This window comes from Saccopteryx bilineata, chromosome 8 (assembly GCF_036850765.1).
Source record: "Saccopteryx bilineata isolate mSacBil1 chromosome 8, mSacBil1_pri_phased_curated, whole genome shotgun sequence".
Taxonomy (NCBI): domain Eukaryota; kingdom Metazoa; phylum Chordata; class Mammalia; order Chiroptera; family Emballonuridae; genus Saccopteryx; species Saccopteryx bilineata.
In genome coordinates, this window is record NC_089497.1 from 54724065 (window position 1) to 54738399 (window position 14335).

The 14335-nt window shown below is 48.6% G+C and overlaps 1 protein-coding gene across 5 annotated transcripts in view; it reads right to left on the minus strand.

The window, feature by feature from the left end:
- The window catches only part of SLC12A8 (solute carrier family 12 member 8), a 174108-nt gene that overhangs the window by 51726 nt on the left and 108047 nt on the right, over positions 1-14335 (minus strand). For all 5 annotated transcript variants that reach the window (XM_066241463.1, XM_066241462.1, XM_066241461.1 and 2 more), the window contains 3 exons: positions 10284-10371; positions 8644-8731; positions 1759-1905 (listed from right to left, as the gene is read on the minus strand). In XM_066241463.1, coding sequence (XP_066097560.1) covers positions 1759-1905; positions 8644-8731; positions 10284-10371 — 323 coding nt within the window. The remainder of the gene's footprint in view (positions 1-1758; positions 1906-8643; positions 8732-10283; positions 10372-14335) is intronic.

Here is a 14335-nt window from a genome sequence, read left to right on the forward strand (position 1 = left end):
TGAAGTTAAAAATACTGGCCCTGGCAGTTTGGCTCAGTGGTAGAGTGTCAGCCTGGCGTGCAGAGGTCCTGGGTTCGATTCCTGGCCAGGGCACATAGGAGAAGCGCCCATTTGCTTCTCCACCCCTCCCCCTCTCCTTCCTCTCTGTCTCTCTCTTCCCCTCCCGCAGCCAAGGCTCCATTGGAGCAAGGATGGCCCGGGTGCTGGGGATGGCTCCTTGGCCTCTGCCCCAGGCACTAGAGTGGCTCTGGTCGCGACAGAGCGACGCCCCGGAGGGGCAGAGCATCGCCCCCTGGTGGGCAGAGCTTCGCCCCTGGTGGGCGTGCTGGGTGGATCCCGGTCGGGCGCATGCGGGAGTCTGTCTGACTGTCTCTCCCCGTTTCCAGCTTCAGAAAAATACAAAAAAAAAGAAAAGAAATTAAAAATACATTTACCCTCTGACCCAGCAAACCGGCTCATGAAAATGTATCCTATAGATATAATGACACATATACAAAATTACACCACACACACACACACAGAGAGAAAGAGAGAGAGAGAGAGAGAGAGAGAGAGATATATTATTTTTTTGTAGCTCTGTTTAGTAGAAGCAACACAAGGGTCAATTCATAGGAAACTGGTTAAATGAACTATGGTATATCCCCATGATAAAGTAAAAGAATGAGAAAGTTCTCTCTACATCCATATGAAAAGATAGATTTCTAAGCTATCTTACATGAAGAAAAGCAAGGTGTGTAACAATATATGTAAAACTCTATCTTTGAATAAAATAGAGAGAGGGAGTCATACAAAACTAACAAAAATAACTCCGGATAGGGCATTGGTGCAGTTGGAAAAAGAGATAAAAAGATTCATGATAAGAGAAAAAATTTCTCAGTGTATACCTTTTTACATCACTTTTAGTTTTTGAAGCCTGTGTATGTATTACCTAATAAGAATAAGTGGAATTAAAATGAAATAAAAGGCATACACCACATGGAAGGTACAGGGATGATAGTGATTATTCTGCCCAGTCCATTCTGACTGAGGGATAAGAAGTGGGGTTGGTGAAGGGAATAATTAAGGATGACTTGCAACCACATGGCCCTCACCCAGAGGGAGGCTCGGAAAGGGAGAGGGGTTGGCAGGCCTCTGTGCTTCTCCAACACACGGAGAGGAACTATAGCTTGCAAACCGCATTACTGACAAGATGGTTCTGTTCTTTCCTCTCTTGTCATCCCCTCAGTTTGGAGAATGTCTCATTTGACCATTCTGTGGCTCAGCTGAGCCGTACTGAATCCAGTAAGGTTTGGGCCATGATGGCTAGTAGGGAGCCCAGAAGTTAGATGTGTGAGAAATCATAAAGCAACCCCAAAGGGAAGGAGGACTCGTGGGCAGAGTTAGAGTTGCCAGGACCATCACCCCTCCTCACCAAGAGATTCTTTCTTCCATGCTAAATGTGAGGGATCCCAAATTTACAGCTATTAAGGAATGTTCCCCCCTTTCCCTCTGTGCAGGGCCCAAGATGTTTGGAGGGCAGTTAGCTGTCCCGGCTGTGACACTGACAAACACTTGTCTGACTGGCCCCAGCCTCAGGCAGCCAGAGGACAGGGGTGAAAGAAATGACCTCTGCCCTCTTGTTTCTCCCCACCCTGGAGAACGTGACCAGTGGCTCTAACCAGGAAACCTTGAGCAATTTTCACCAACAATCAGGTTCATGGAAAAATGGACATTTGTCAAAAAAAAAAAGAAAGAAAAGAAAAGAAAAAGGTTACTCACCCCTTGCCCCAGACAGGCCAGCGCGGGAACCACTTTCTCCTGGGCGATGCACTGCAGGATCCGGGGGGCTCCGTAGAGGCCCCCCATACAGGAGGCCAGGGAGGAGATGTACAAGCCCAAGAGGAACAGGAAGCCCACCAGGGACACCTGTATGGGAAGCAGTCCCATTACCCAGTGACAGACCCTGCTCCAACTCCTTTCTGCTTCCTGGTGCCCACCCGCCTGCACCCGTCTAGCCTTAGTCCTGTAGATTCGACGTCTCAGACAGATTGCCCGTATCTGCCCCACCCTTCCTCTGCACTGCCACCATTTCCGTCTGAGCCACCATCACACCTGGTCTGGACTGCACAGAGGTTCTCACACTGAGTGTGCACCGGAAGGGCGTGGGGACACGGAGTTCTGGGTACCACCTCCGAGTCTCTGACTCTGCAGGTCTGGGGTAGGGCCCAAGACTTGGGCTTTCCAACAAGTTCCAGGTAATGTTGATGCTGAGGGTCTGGGGACAATGCTCTGAGAACCACTGGCCAACAACAATGTTAACTGGCCTCTTGCCTCTAGGCAGTGCCCACACGGGATCATCCCTTAGCCTCTACCAGGGAGACCTCTCTAAACTCAAATCTGGCCATCCATGCCCCTGCTGCAAAAGTACCAATGGCTCCCCACGTCCCTGACATCTGAGGCCCTTCCTAGTCTGCGGTCCTCCCAGCCCTCTTCCCTGAACACTCCCTCTGTCCGCGTGATTTCCCTGCCTGCTGGAACCCTCTGTCCACATCTTTAATCTATTCATTATCCATTAAACTCCCAACTGTGCTGCAAGGCTCAGCACTACCCTCCCCTCCTCCATGTAGCCACTCCCAAGCCCCTCACAACAGTGGCTGCATTTTGGGCCTTGCAGCACCTCCGTGTGAGATTCAGGGCACCTAGTTCACTGTCTCCTCCGCTGGCTTCATTTCCACAGGCTGTCTAGCTCGTTTATCCTAGTATACTTGGTGCCGACACAGAACTAGAAATGCTGGATGAATGAATGAGATCCATGACTCCCATGGCCCACAAGGCACCCACAGAATAAGAGAGAGCGTAGCTCTACTGCTTGGTGTCAGCTTGTACAAGATGAGTGCTGCTGGCCAAGCCACTGTGAGTCTGTGAGGCTGTTTGTCGTGATCCACCCCAGCCTCCTGAGCTGGACCCCAGGGAAGTCTGTTTCCTTGATTATTTATTTGAGATGCGCTTCTCCATTCTACTTTGCTTTAGGCACAATTGCCAGAACTGTGTATTGCAAGTGCTCATCTGCCCAACAATTAAGACGGGTTAGATTTAATTTTCAGTATGCCACTTACCCCTGGGGTAGGGCCCAAGACTTTGGCTTTCCAACAAGTTCCAGGTAATGAGTCCAGAAGACTCATCTGACCCCATTTTTTACTTTCTTGCTTACAATGCGCCACATCAATGGCATCAAACTACACAGAACGCAGGGCCTTGGTTAGGTATCTTTCCAGAAACCTGCACCAGTCACAATTCTTGATGGGAAGTATATGTATATGTATCAGTTTTGCTGAACCAGTGAGAACCTGCTGAGTCCCACCACTGATTATAACCCCATGGTACAGTTAATTATGTTCATGGCTTATCTTGCTAGTGCACCGTAAGTTCTTAGGGGCAGATCTGAGTCTCATACATCTTGTCCCCTCTCTACCTCACCTAATGGAGTCCAGCAAACTGGGCCTAGCAAGTGCCAGCCAAATTCATGAAGCTTTACAACCTCACTGTGATTCACGCCCTGGGGATCTTACAAAATGGTTAGATAAACTGGCCCCATTATCAATACTCGATCTACTCTGAGATGTGATCATTCATCTATGACCTTTGCTTCTGTCTTTGCTCCCAAATGTATCCTATGCTGGCTGATTTTAAACGTACATCTTGTGATAACATTTTATCCAAAGGTTTCTGAGAACTGCCTCAGTAGTTCTCCACTCTGGCTAGACATTAGAATCATGCCAGAGACTAGACTGTAATTAGCATGGGGCAGGGCACAGATGTCACCGGCTTCTCAGAAGCCTCCGGGTGATTCCAACGTGCAGCCAGGGTGAGGACCACAGGGCGCAGGACACTGTACCCACTGCATTCTTCCCTCTCAGAATTCTCCAGACCAGTCAGGCATGCCTTCTCCTTGTAGACATTTCACTGCTTCTTACCCAAAAGGTCATGGATATTTGTGTTTAAAATACTTTTTTCATATAAAACCTGTCTATAAAAACTGGTTGTCCTTCTAGCCAGTGTCCTTCTGGTGTGGGGACTGACCTCAGGAACCTGGTGAGTCTCTGGCACCTGGAGGCCATGACACAGTGACATCCAGCTGTGGCCAGCCTTCCCACAGTGCTCCCGGGGACTCCTGCGGAGCCCGGGCTGGGGCCCGAGGGGGCTGTCTAGGCAGAGTGACTTGTTTACGTCCAGTTTGTCAACTGTGTTTACGATGGTCTGCTCACTTGCCAATCTTTTTAAAAAAATTACTACTTGGTTTTCTGAAAACAATGAAATGTTGGTCCTCATGTCTGGATAAATTATTAAAAATTCCATTTTATCTCTTTCCCACTTGAATCCTGTCTCTTCCTTTTCTTCTATCAACCATCCATCCATGTAGGGAACATCTGCTGAAGACAAGTTGCTGTATTTCCCCATGTATAAGACGCTCCCATGTATAAGACACACCTTAATTTTGGGGTCCAAAATTTGGGGAAAAAAAAGTATTACATAAAATTATTGAACTCAAGTTGTAGTCATCATAAAATTCATACAACTCCTCATCACTGTCAAAACTCCCATCCATTAGCCTGTCCTCATCTGTGTCTGACGACGAACCACTGTCTTCGACAATGAGTGCAAAAACAAGCACAAAAAAGCGGAAAATGCAAGTTAAAAAAAAATCTGCAACCACTGTATAAGATACACCCAGTTTTTAGACCCAAATTTTTCGAAAAAGGGTGCGTCTTATACATGGGGGAATGTAGTATGTGCCTGGTACAGTGCTAGGTACAGGGCAAGATACAAATACAGCAGTAAACCACAGCTTTGCTTCCAGCCCTTACAGAATTTAATCACTTTTTCTATTCATACAGGACTGTAAACTTGCTAACTGCCAGGGAAGGTGGAATTGAGGATTTGAGCAGATGTGCTTTAAAAAGAAAAAGCCTTTCTGTTATATACCTGTTTGAGCCATCACAAAAATCTCTTTACCTTTCCAAAACATTATCTGGGTGTGATTCCCCTTGTTTCCTTTCACAGGAACTACTAGAGAAAATCATTAACTCCGCCTCTCTGTGTCGGCATTCTGTCCCAGGCCCCACCTGAGCTGCCGTCGTTAAGAGATCCCACCGATGCACTGACTGCCCCCTTCTCCTCAAGGACTGAATTTGAAGTCCTCTGCAAGGTGCTCACTGTGCCTCATCTAACGCTTGTGGCCCTCTCACATTATTGAGGAGTACATTCTGGAACCCTTACAATCCCAAATGTATTAATACAGCAACGTCTCAACAGTCCCCTAGTTTACTCTCACGTCATATTTCCATAGACCGTGTTTTCTGGAACTGTCCTCACTAAACAAATTGACCAACATCTCAACTTTCAGTCGTGGTTTCTCTCTCTAACTTGATAGTCATTTTCCTTAAGGAAACAGAGTCAGGCTTCCTCCCTGAGAGGCAGCGCTGTGTCCGTGACAGAGAGCAGAGGACAGGCAGGCTGGGCCGGGAGGGCCAGCTGAGCAGCCGGCCGGGCCCGCCCCACCGTCTTCCCCTGTACAACTGGGACCATGTGAAACCATGACTGTCACAGCCAAGAATAATTAGAGATTACTCTTTGGGGTACCCCATTTTAATAAATATGCTTCAGGGGTACTTGTCCTACTTGGTCTGATCTTCCTTTGCTAGTTAGCAAGCTCTGGGGTTCCTAAAGGACTTGGACCTTTTGATGTGTAAAAAACAGGGTTTTTTTCCCCCTGGACTATATACAAGTTTATTCTGATACAATCATTTAATCTATTTAACTTTATCCCTACTAATACCTGTTTTTTATACAATTCCTTTTTGTATAATATAAGAAAATAATATTGGGATTTACTTTTTAGCTTTTTCTATTTAGTTAAATATGGTGGATTTATACCAAAAAAGGTGTCCCTTCCCAATGTGTCCCATATGGGTATGTAGGGGAGTCAACATTGAATAGGCACCTATCCCTTAAACCAGGCTCTGTGCTTTAAAGATTACTCTGGAGCCACCACCCACAATACCCACAATATAAAGCATAACCTTACTGAGCCTGACACTTAAGAGCCAGGAAGAAATTCCTGTGGGAAAGGGACATAAATCTTTAAAAAAGAAAACCCTTAGGGAAACCGTGGGCCAGGAAACCAAATGATTAGACATACATTAGAGAAACTGCAGGAAACCCAGAAGGAAGCAGACGAACCGAGCGGCTGCAGGTCAGTGGAAGGGAGCCTGCACAGCCAGCGGCCACCGAGGTCACTGTCCTGGCAGAGCACGCCCAGGGAAAGTGCAGTGTGTGGAGGCTCCCGAGAACCTGCTCCGGGGGCTGTGCTGGAGGCCGGGCCTGGTGTGTGCCCAGAGGTGAGACCCACTGCGCACACAGGCCAGGGTGCAGAGGCCTTGCTTCCTCAGAGCCCAGGAGAGCTCACCACCGAGGCCACAGCCACGGCGTGACACCGAGATGGACAGCTCATTAAAACCACACCGGGGTGGTTGGGTGTATCAAGTGCCCACATAAGACTGGGCATGGTACCTCCCAACCTCTGTACGTTGCACCTTCCCATTCTCTGAAGACTGTTTGTAAAACTGCAGCCCAGCTTACTGCCTGGTTATGGTACCGGCTATGGCGGCCGAGCCAGTCCCAAGGAGGGACCCCAGAGCGCAGGAACAGAGAAATGCCAGGGTCGAGGCTGTAAGGAGAAATCCCGCCTGGTCCTCCCCGCGGCGGGCGCACAGGCGCTGCTTCTCTGGAGTCGCCCTACTTGGTTGTTGCACCTGCCCGTCTGCTCCTGAGAACCAGGAACAGTATCTTTGCTCCCTTTATAGGCTTTATAACTCCTCTTCCAGGAAGTGTCTCTCATCCTCTCCAAAATCTAACTCTCCATCCCTCATTCTGGTGTGTGCTCAACAACATTCCCACATATTATTGCCAGGCATGGTTTAACATGTGCTTCCAACCGACCAAGTACCTGCCTACCCTGTTTCACCATCTGGGACAGGAGGCATTCCCAACAAGCTTTCCCCGCGGATGTTTCTACAATTAGCCGCCCACAGAGGCTCTCCCATGCTTTTCACAGAGATGTTTTACTCCCTTGCTGTCCTGGCCTTCCTTGGACACCGGCTGCCTGTCCTCCCACCCATCCACCTATCTTAGCTTTCCTGCAAAGCAAGGGAGGGCCGGGAGGGAGGAGCCCCAGCCCAGGGGATAATTTGCCTCATTCCATCTAGATCAGAGTCTCTGGTGGTTGAAAGGACCTCTGGGAGGAAACCCACTAGAACAGAACCAGCCTTAGAAGCAGGCAGCACCAGTCAGGCCCTGGCAGGACGCGGGCGGCAGCAGGCAGCTCCCCGGGTTGGAGGCTCTGCTGCTCCCTGAGGCCCTTAATTCCTCTAACGCAGCCAAGCTTTTCATTCCACAATTAGAGAAAAGGCCCCTGGGAGATGAAGCTCAGCATGAAAGCAAGCACGTAGGCAAAAACAAGGGCCAGCCATGGACTCCTTCCCTGAAAGCAAACCTTGCTCACCAGCTGGGGCCCTAAGACCTCGAGGCCCTGGAAGGTGGGCCCCCTGTTCTCACTGCCGGAGTGGCTGCCCCTTTCAAAACCTGCCTCCAAGGTGAGGTCACGACCCCTGAAAACAAATACCGTCACATCAGTGTCCACCTGCCTTCAAAGGGAGTCTGTGCTAGTGGGACATCAAGTCCAAATGCAGCCCTAAAAAGCAAGCTGGAGCTTCCTGCCCTGGCGTTGCCCCAAGCAGCCCCCTCCCATGAAGATCAGCAAAGCCTCGCCAAGAGAAAAGGGTAATTCCCCCTAAAATATGAGCAGTGATGCTCAGGAGTTAACTAAGAAAACCTCCCTGGCCTACTAGGCTTCTCTGACAAAGGACAGAATCTCAGGGTCTACTTTCCCCCAGGAACTCAAGGGAAGGTACGGGTTTGGTGGTGGTGGGGTGGGGTTTCCAGAAGTGTCAGGCAATCTCATTCTCCGGGTTCCAGAGATGCCAGATGAGTGTCCTTGACAACACACGGCCTGAGCCTGCTGAGGGGTGGCTGTGGATCGAGAACAATTTGCTGATCTTCTCAGGACAGGGTGTCCCGCTCTAGAAACAAAGAGGGTACAGCCACACGTACCCGGCCCACCCTGTGTGGAGAGCCCGAGGGGCCAGGGTGCTCAGAGGACAGGGGGACCCTGCCCCGCCTGCCCCGGGCTCTCGCCCTGGTGCCAGGCGTCCTCCATTCCCTCCACCTGGCTGCCCTCCTGTCCGCCCATCAGCCTCCTCCTTACCTGCTCCTGTGAGCAGCACTTTCTGCTCAGGGTGGCAGGTGAGGCTACTGGCAACAATGAAGAGCTGGTTGAGTTGGGGATACATTCTATTTCTGTCCTGAAAATTTTTCCTTGACTATTTAGTCACCTGGGTGCACGTGCCTTTATGGGTGTCGCTACGTATTTCTAGGGATCCGTAAAAAGAGCCTGGGCCTTTTCTGTGTTGGGGCCCCCATCCTCTGTCCTGGGCCCAGGACCACATGGATTCCAGGCGGGACTGCAAGGGAGCGCTGCCACTTGCTAGCGGGCACAGACGAATGAGCGGGTGCACAGAGCCTCTGGTCACCACTGGACTCACCCACCTTTTCAGCTATCAGGAAGTCGTAGCGCAGGGCCTCACGGGTGCAGATGGCACCAAGCAGGAAGACAAAGACAATGTACAGAAACCACCTGCAAAACAGCCAAGAGCAGAGCCGAGCTGCCCCCTCCCCCCCTCGGCCAAGCCCATCCCAACCCCCGCCCCCACGCAACCTCCGGGTTCCCACAGGGACCTGACTCAAAGGAAGGAGAGAGGCCTGTACTGAGGCCTTTCTAATCCATCTGTGGGGGGGGGGGGTCTTCGGTACTCCTCCTTAGCATATTTCTTAGCAAAAAGAAAGTATCATTGTTTTGTCTCTTTTTTGCATAAATATGAAAAACACATGGAAGGTTCTGGAGTGGGTGGGGAGGCCCAGCTGGCCTCCAGGTCGCCAGGACTCGGGCCAGAGCCCACCGGCGGCCCCCACCCCTTCATTCCGCAAGAAGAAGCTGATGATCGTCCAGGCCTCTGAGTCCTGCCGTTTCTTGGCTCCCACATGATAGACAGACAAGCCAAGGCCCACAGGGACCTGGCTTCACCCCCGGATGCCCTGTGACCTTGAGCAACTCCCGTGATCCCGTGGCCTCATTCCCTTCTGGGCAGCGAGGGGATGGGCTGAGCTTCCTCCTGAGGCTTCCCAGCCAGGGCTGAAACCAAGGCAGGGTTCTTTCTTTTCTTTCCTTCCCAACTCCCAACTCCCTCTCTCCGTCAGCTCCCTTTCCCTCCCGATAGGACTGAGTGCCCTGTTCAGCCCGAATGCGCTGGTGCTGTGTGCCTGGCTAAAGGCCATAGTGCCACACAGCCAGCGAAGAGCGAACGCAGCCCTTGTGAGATACATGTGTTAATATCCATAAATACCATGGTTAAAATCACGCAGACGCTTTTAACTTTCCAAGTCAATGTTGCGTCTGTGACCCCATTCATTGCCTGTCACACCCACCCAGTGACGGCAGAGGAGCTTTTGTCATGGTACAAGAAAAATCAAAAGATTCTAGGTCAGAAGCAGACCCGAGGCCACCAGCCTGCTCGTGTGGATGGCACAGTGTGACCCTGGACAGCCTCGGGGTGGTGCAGAGAGGCTAGCTGTGGGAAGGAGGATCAGTCCGAGTTGCTACTATGTGCCTTTACACACAGTATCTCCTCCACAGTCTGTGGGGCAGACATCTTTTCATTGTCCCTATCTTACAGGGAAGAAAAAGGAGGCTCAGAGAACCATGTAAATAGCTCAGTCACGCAGCCCATCCGCCGGCAGAGCTGAAATGCAAACTCTAATCTGACTGCAAAACCCTTCATCGTTATGGCCCTTCCCATGATCCTGGAAACTCAATGGTTAAAAAAATCTCCAAGTTCAAAATGGGGGTGGGGGTGGGGGGTGGCCAGGAGGCTGAGGAGAAAGGAAAGAAAGGATGCGGATCTGATCTGGTTAATGACGCCCCTCCTCCCCCAGGCAGGGGTATGAAAGGGCAATCGGTCTGAACCCACCAGACTTGAATTTTCCAGCCCAGTGAGTGTTAAAAGGAGGATTGGAATACGAAATAGATTGGTCAGACTTGGGGCATTCCCAGAACAAAGAGGGCCATCCCGGCTTTCGCCTGGAGTCTTCTCTCCCTCTCTTCAGCTGATTGCCACCGAGGGGGAACTTACGAGATGCCAACAGCTGCCAGGGAGCCCAGGGGGATGCTGGCAGGGGGGTCCCTGAGGTCACCCCCCATGTTGAAGCCGGCCATGACTCCTGAAAGACATCCAGATGGGAGAGGGGTGAGCAGGGTACCCTGGAATCCCCTACCCCTCCTCAGGGTCCCCTCCTAGAAGCAAACCCTCCCATCTGCAGCTCTGCAAAACCTTGCTTCTCAGTCTCCCCTGGCAACTAGGGAAGAATCCAAGGGCGTGAAAGGGACCTTTGTGGGTTAGGCAAGGTGGAGGAGAGCCCTACAGAGACGACAAAAGCTGCTCATGGCCCAGTGCAAAGTAATAATGGTGAGGGAGGCATCTGGCAGGCTGCACACAGGTCCCAAGGCCACAAACAGCTCGGCCTTCCACCGGCCAACACCCTGGACAGGCTGTCTCAGCAAACTGCCCGCTGCAGCCTGTTCAGCAGGTTCCCCGCCTCTGCTGCCACTGAATACACTGGAGCTCAGGTCTCCTGGGGGCAAGTGCCCCCCAATAGTCAGGGCCAGAGACCACATCCAAACCTCCTGAGCTGCTGAAAGGCTCTAAACAAACTCCAGAGAACAATCCCGATGCTCCCAACACTGGGTTACACCATCCCCGCTCTTCCCAAGAACACTCATGAGCAGTAGTTAGTGAGGATGGGGGAGACGGCCCAGGGCAGCGTGGTGGAGAAGGCATGTCGCTGCCTCTGTCCACACACACCCACAGCAGACAGCGCCACGCAATGCGCTCTGAGCAACCACAGCAGGCTCAGCCCACAGCGCTCTCCCAGCCCAGGCAGGAGAGCCTCACAGAGGGTGGGTGCGTCTCCAATGTGGCCTTGAAGGGCACTTCGCACAGGCCTCAGGGGAGGAGTGGCCTCACCCCATCAGGGTAAATTTATGAGCACTTTCAACCCGACAGGACCTGTGCTAAGTGCTTTACATGTACTTTTATCTTGTTTAATCCTCACAACAACCACATCAGAAGAGTAAAATTATTTCCCCCGTTTTATGGAAAAGGAAACTAGTGCTCAAGGAGGTTAATTAAAATAGCCTAAGGTCACACATTTACTAAGTGGCAAAAGCCATGATTCAACCCTGGTCTGTCTGACTCCAAAAATTATGCTCATAACGCCTTAGCAATAAAACTGACAGGAGCCCCAGGGAGGTGGCGTGAAGGGAAAGCCAGGGACACGAGCTCCTGTGAGCCCACCTCAGGGGCCTCTGCCTGCCACACCAGGGGTGGGACCCGCATACTTAGACTCAGAGATTCCACTACTAGGATTTTAATCTAACTAAATAGTCAAGGAGATGAGTTAAAAGTTCACCAAAAATGTCTACACATGCTGTTTTATAATAGTGAAAATTAGAAACCACCTAATGTCTAAAAATAGCAGATTAGCTAAATAAGTGAAGATACATCTTTCAGTAAATACCAGGTCTTCAATGTTGTCAGGAACAGGCTGTGATATGGAAAGGTATTTAAAAGCGATTGTTTCGTTTTCAGAGGCATATTAGAAAACACAACATACGGTATGGTCCTGTTGTAAAAATAAAATAAATAAAATACACAGATGCATAGAAAAAGGAACTCATTTTAAAATGTTACAGTGTTATTTCTGGGTGATAAAAAAAATCTTTTCTCATTTTATTACTTATTTATCTAAATATTTTCCAAGTTTTGTACAGTAACCATTTTGAAATGAGAGAAAAATTATTTTTAAAGGGCTTTTTGTTGAAAATGGCATGTTAGGCACATTTTCTTTCCTCTGGTGGCCCCCCCTCCCCAGATTCTATTGAAAGGATAGTAAAGGGGACACAGGGGTGCATGCCTATGAGCAAAGAGGATTGGGAGGGGGCGCCTCAAGTAGATGAAAGGTTTCTGCAAAGGTCTGGAACACAGAAAACGCAGATTATGACAAAGAGGGAAAGGGGAGGAACAGAAAGCTTTGGCATGCTTCTCTAGAGGATTTGAATAAACCATCCGAGGAAAACCAGGGCTGCTAGTGTAGGTGCTTGGACCCAAATGAAGCCCTCCTCAGAACCAGCCATTCTCACCAATGTGATGCCGTCAGCTTCCCACAAAGAGGGAGCCCCATCAAGAAAACAGACTTACACCCCCGACCGACCGCAAGGAATCCACACCCACAACGGAAGAGTGCCAACTGTGTGAGAAAAAGCAGAAAGGCACACACAATACATGTGTGACAGAAATAGAACAACCTGGGCTGGAAGAAACATAAAAGTCAGCACACAGAAGGAAACGCTAATTCAGGGGTCCCCAAACTATGGCCCACGGGCTGCATGCGGCCCCCTGAGGCCGTTTATCCAGCCTCCTCCGCACTTCTGGAAGGGGCACCTCTTCATTGGTGGTCAGTGAGAGGAGCATAGTTCCCATTGAAATACTGGTCAGTTTGTTGATATAAATTTACTTGTTCTTTATTTTAAATATTGTATTTGTTTCCATTTTGTTTTTTTACTTTAAAATAAGATATGTGCAGTGTGCATAGGAATTTGTTCATAGTTTTTTTTATAGTCCGGCCCTCCAATGGTCTGAGGGACAGTGAACTGGCCCCCTGTGTAAAAAGTTTGGGGACCCCTGCGCTAATTAGTGGCTCCAGACACACACATCCAAAAAGAATATTCTAGCTCTACAGAAAGTTGCCACGAAGAACAAAAGATAATCCAAGAACAAGAAAGAACTGGAAATTGAAAACATGATCACTAAAATTAAAACTACATTAAAATCTAAAAGATAAAGTTAAGTAAATATCCCAGAACTTAAAACAGAAAGATAAAGGGGTAGAAAATTTAAGCAAAGAATATAATAGAGAAGACATCTTGGAGTTACAACATCCAACTAATAGGAGATTCAGAAAGAGGAAACAGAAAATAAATAAATAAATAAATAAATAAATAAATAAATAAAATAGCCAGATAAATAATAGAAATAAATGTCTTTAAACCGAAGAAGACACAAATCTTCAGGTAGATATATCCCATCAAGTAGACAACAAAAGAACTAAAAACAAAATCTTCATATCAAAATGCACCAGGAGAAACCCTAAATATTTTCAAAGATAAAATTAGACTGGGATAAGACTTCTCATTAGCAACACAGAATGCTAGAAAACAATGGAGCCTTGACTTTTTTTTTTTTTAGATTAGTTGGATTTAATTGATATCTTTAGAACATTTTACCCAAAGCATCAGAATATACAGCCTGAGGAAAAATTATTTTGAAACTAGAATTTTAGCCAGATTACTAATTAAGTGAAAGTGAAGTTAAGCAAACGTGGGCTGACAGAATTTACCTCCACATACAGTTTCTGAGGGAGATACTAAAGTATGTACTCCAGAAAAATGAGGATATAAACCATAAAGGAGGAGAACGGGAGGTTTGGAAAACAGAGGTGATAACTCAGGAATGGAATAAAGCTCCCGAATCAGAGTCATACGGCAGAGGAGCCAGCAGAGATTGAAGCTGAAGGATGGAGATGCCAAGAGGGATGCCTCTGGATAAAAATGGGAGTCAACACGATGGACAGTACAATTAACAAACTGAATTATTTTTTAAAATAAATTTTTATTAATGTTAATGGGGTGACATCAATAAATCAGGGTACATATATTCAAGGAAAACATGTCCATGTTATCTTGTCATTAAATTATGTTGCATACCCATCGCCCAGAGTCAGCTTGTCCTCCGTCACCCTCTATCTAGTTTTCTTTGTGCCCTCCCCCTCCCCCTTCCCCTCTTCCTCCTTCCCTCCCACGCCCTCCCTCCCCCTGCTCCCAGTAACCACCACACTCTTGTCCATGTCTCTTAGTCTCATTTTTATGTCCCACCAATGTATGGAATCATGTAGTTCTTGGTTTTTTCTGATTTACTTATTTCACTCCATATAATGTTATCAAGATCCCACCATTTTCCTGTAAATGATCCAATGTCATCATTTCTTATGGCTGAGTAGTATTCCATAGTGTATATGTGCCACATCTTCTTTATCCAGTCTTCTATTGAGGGGCTTTTTGGTTGTTTCC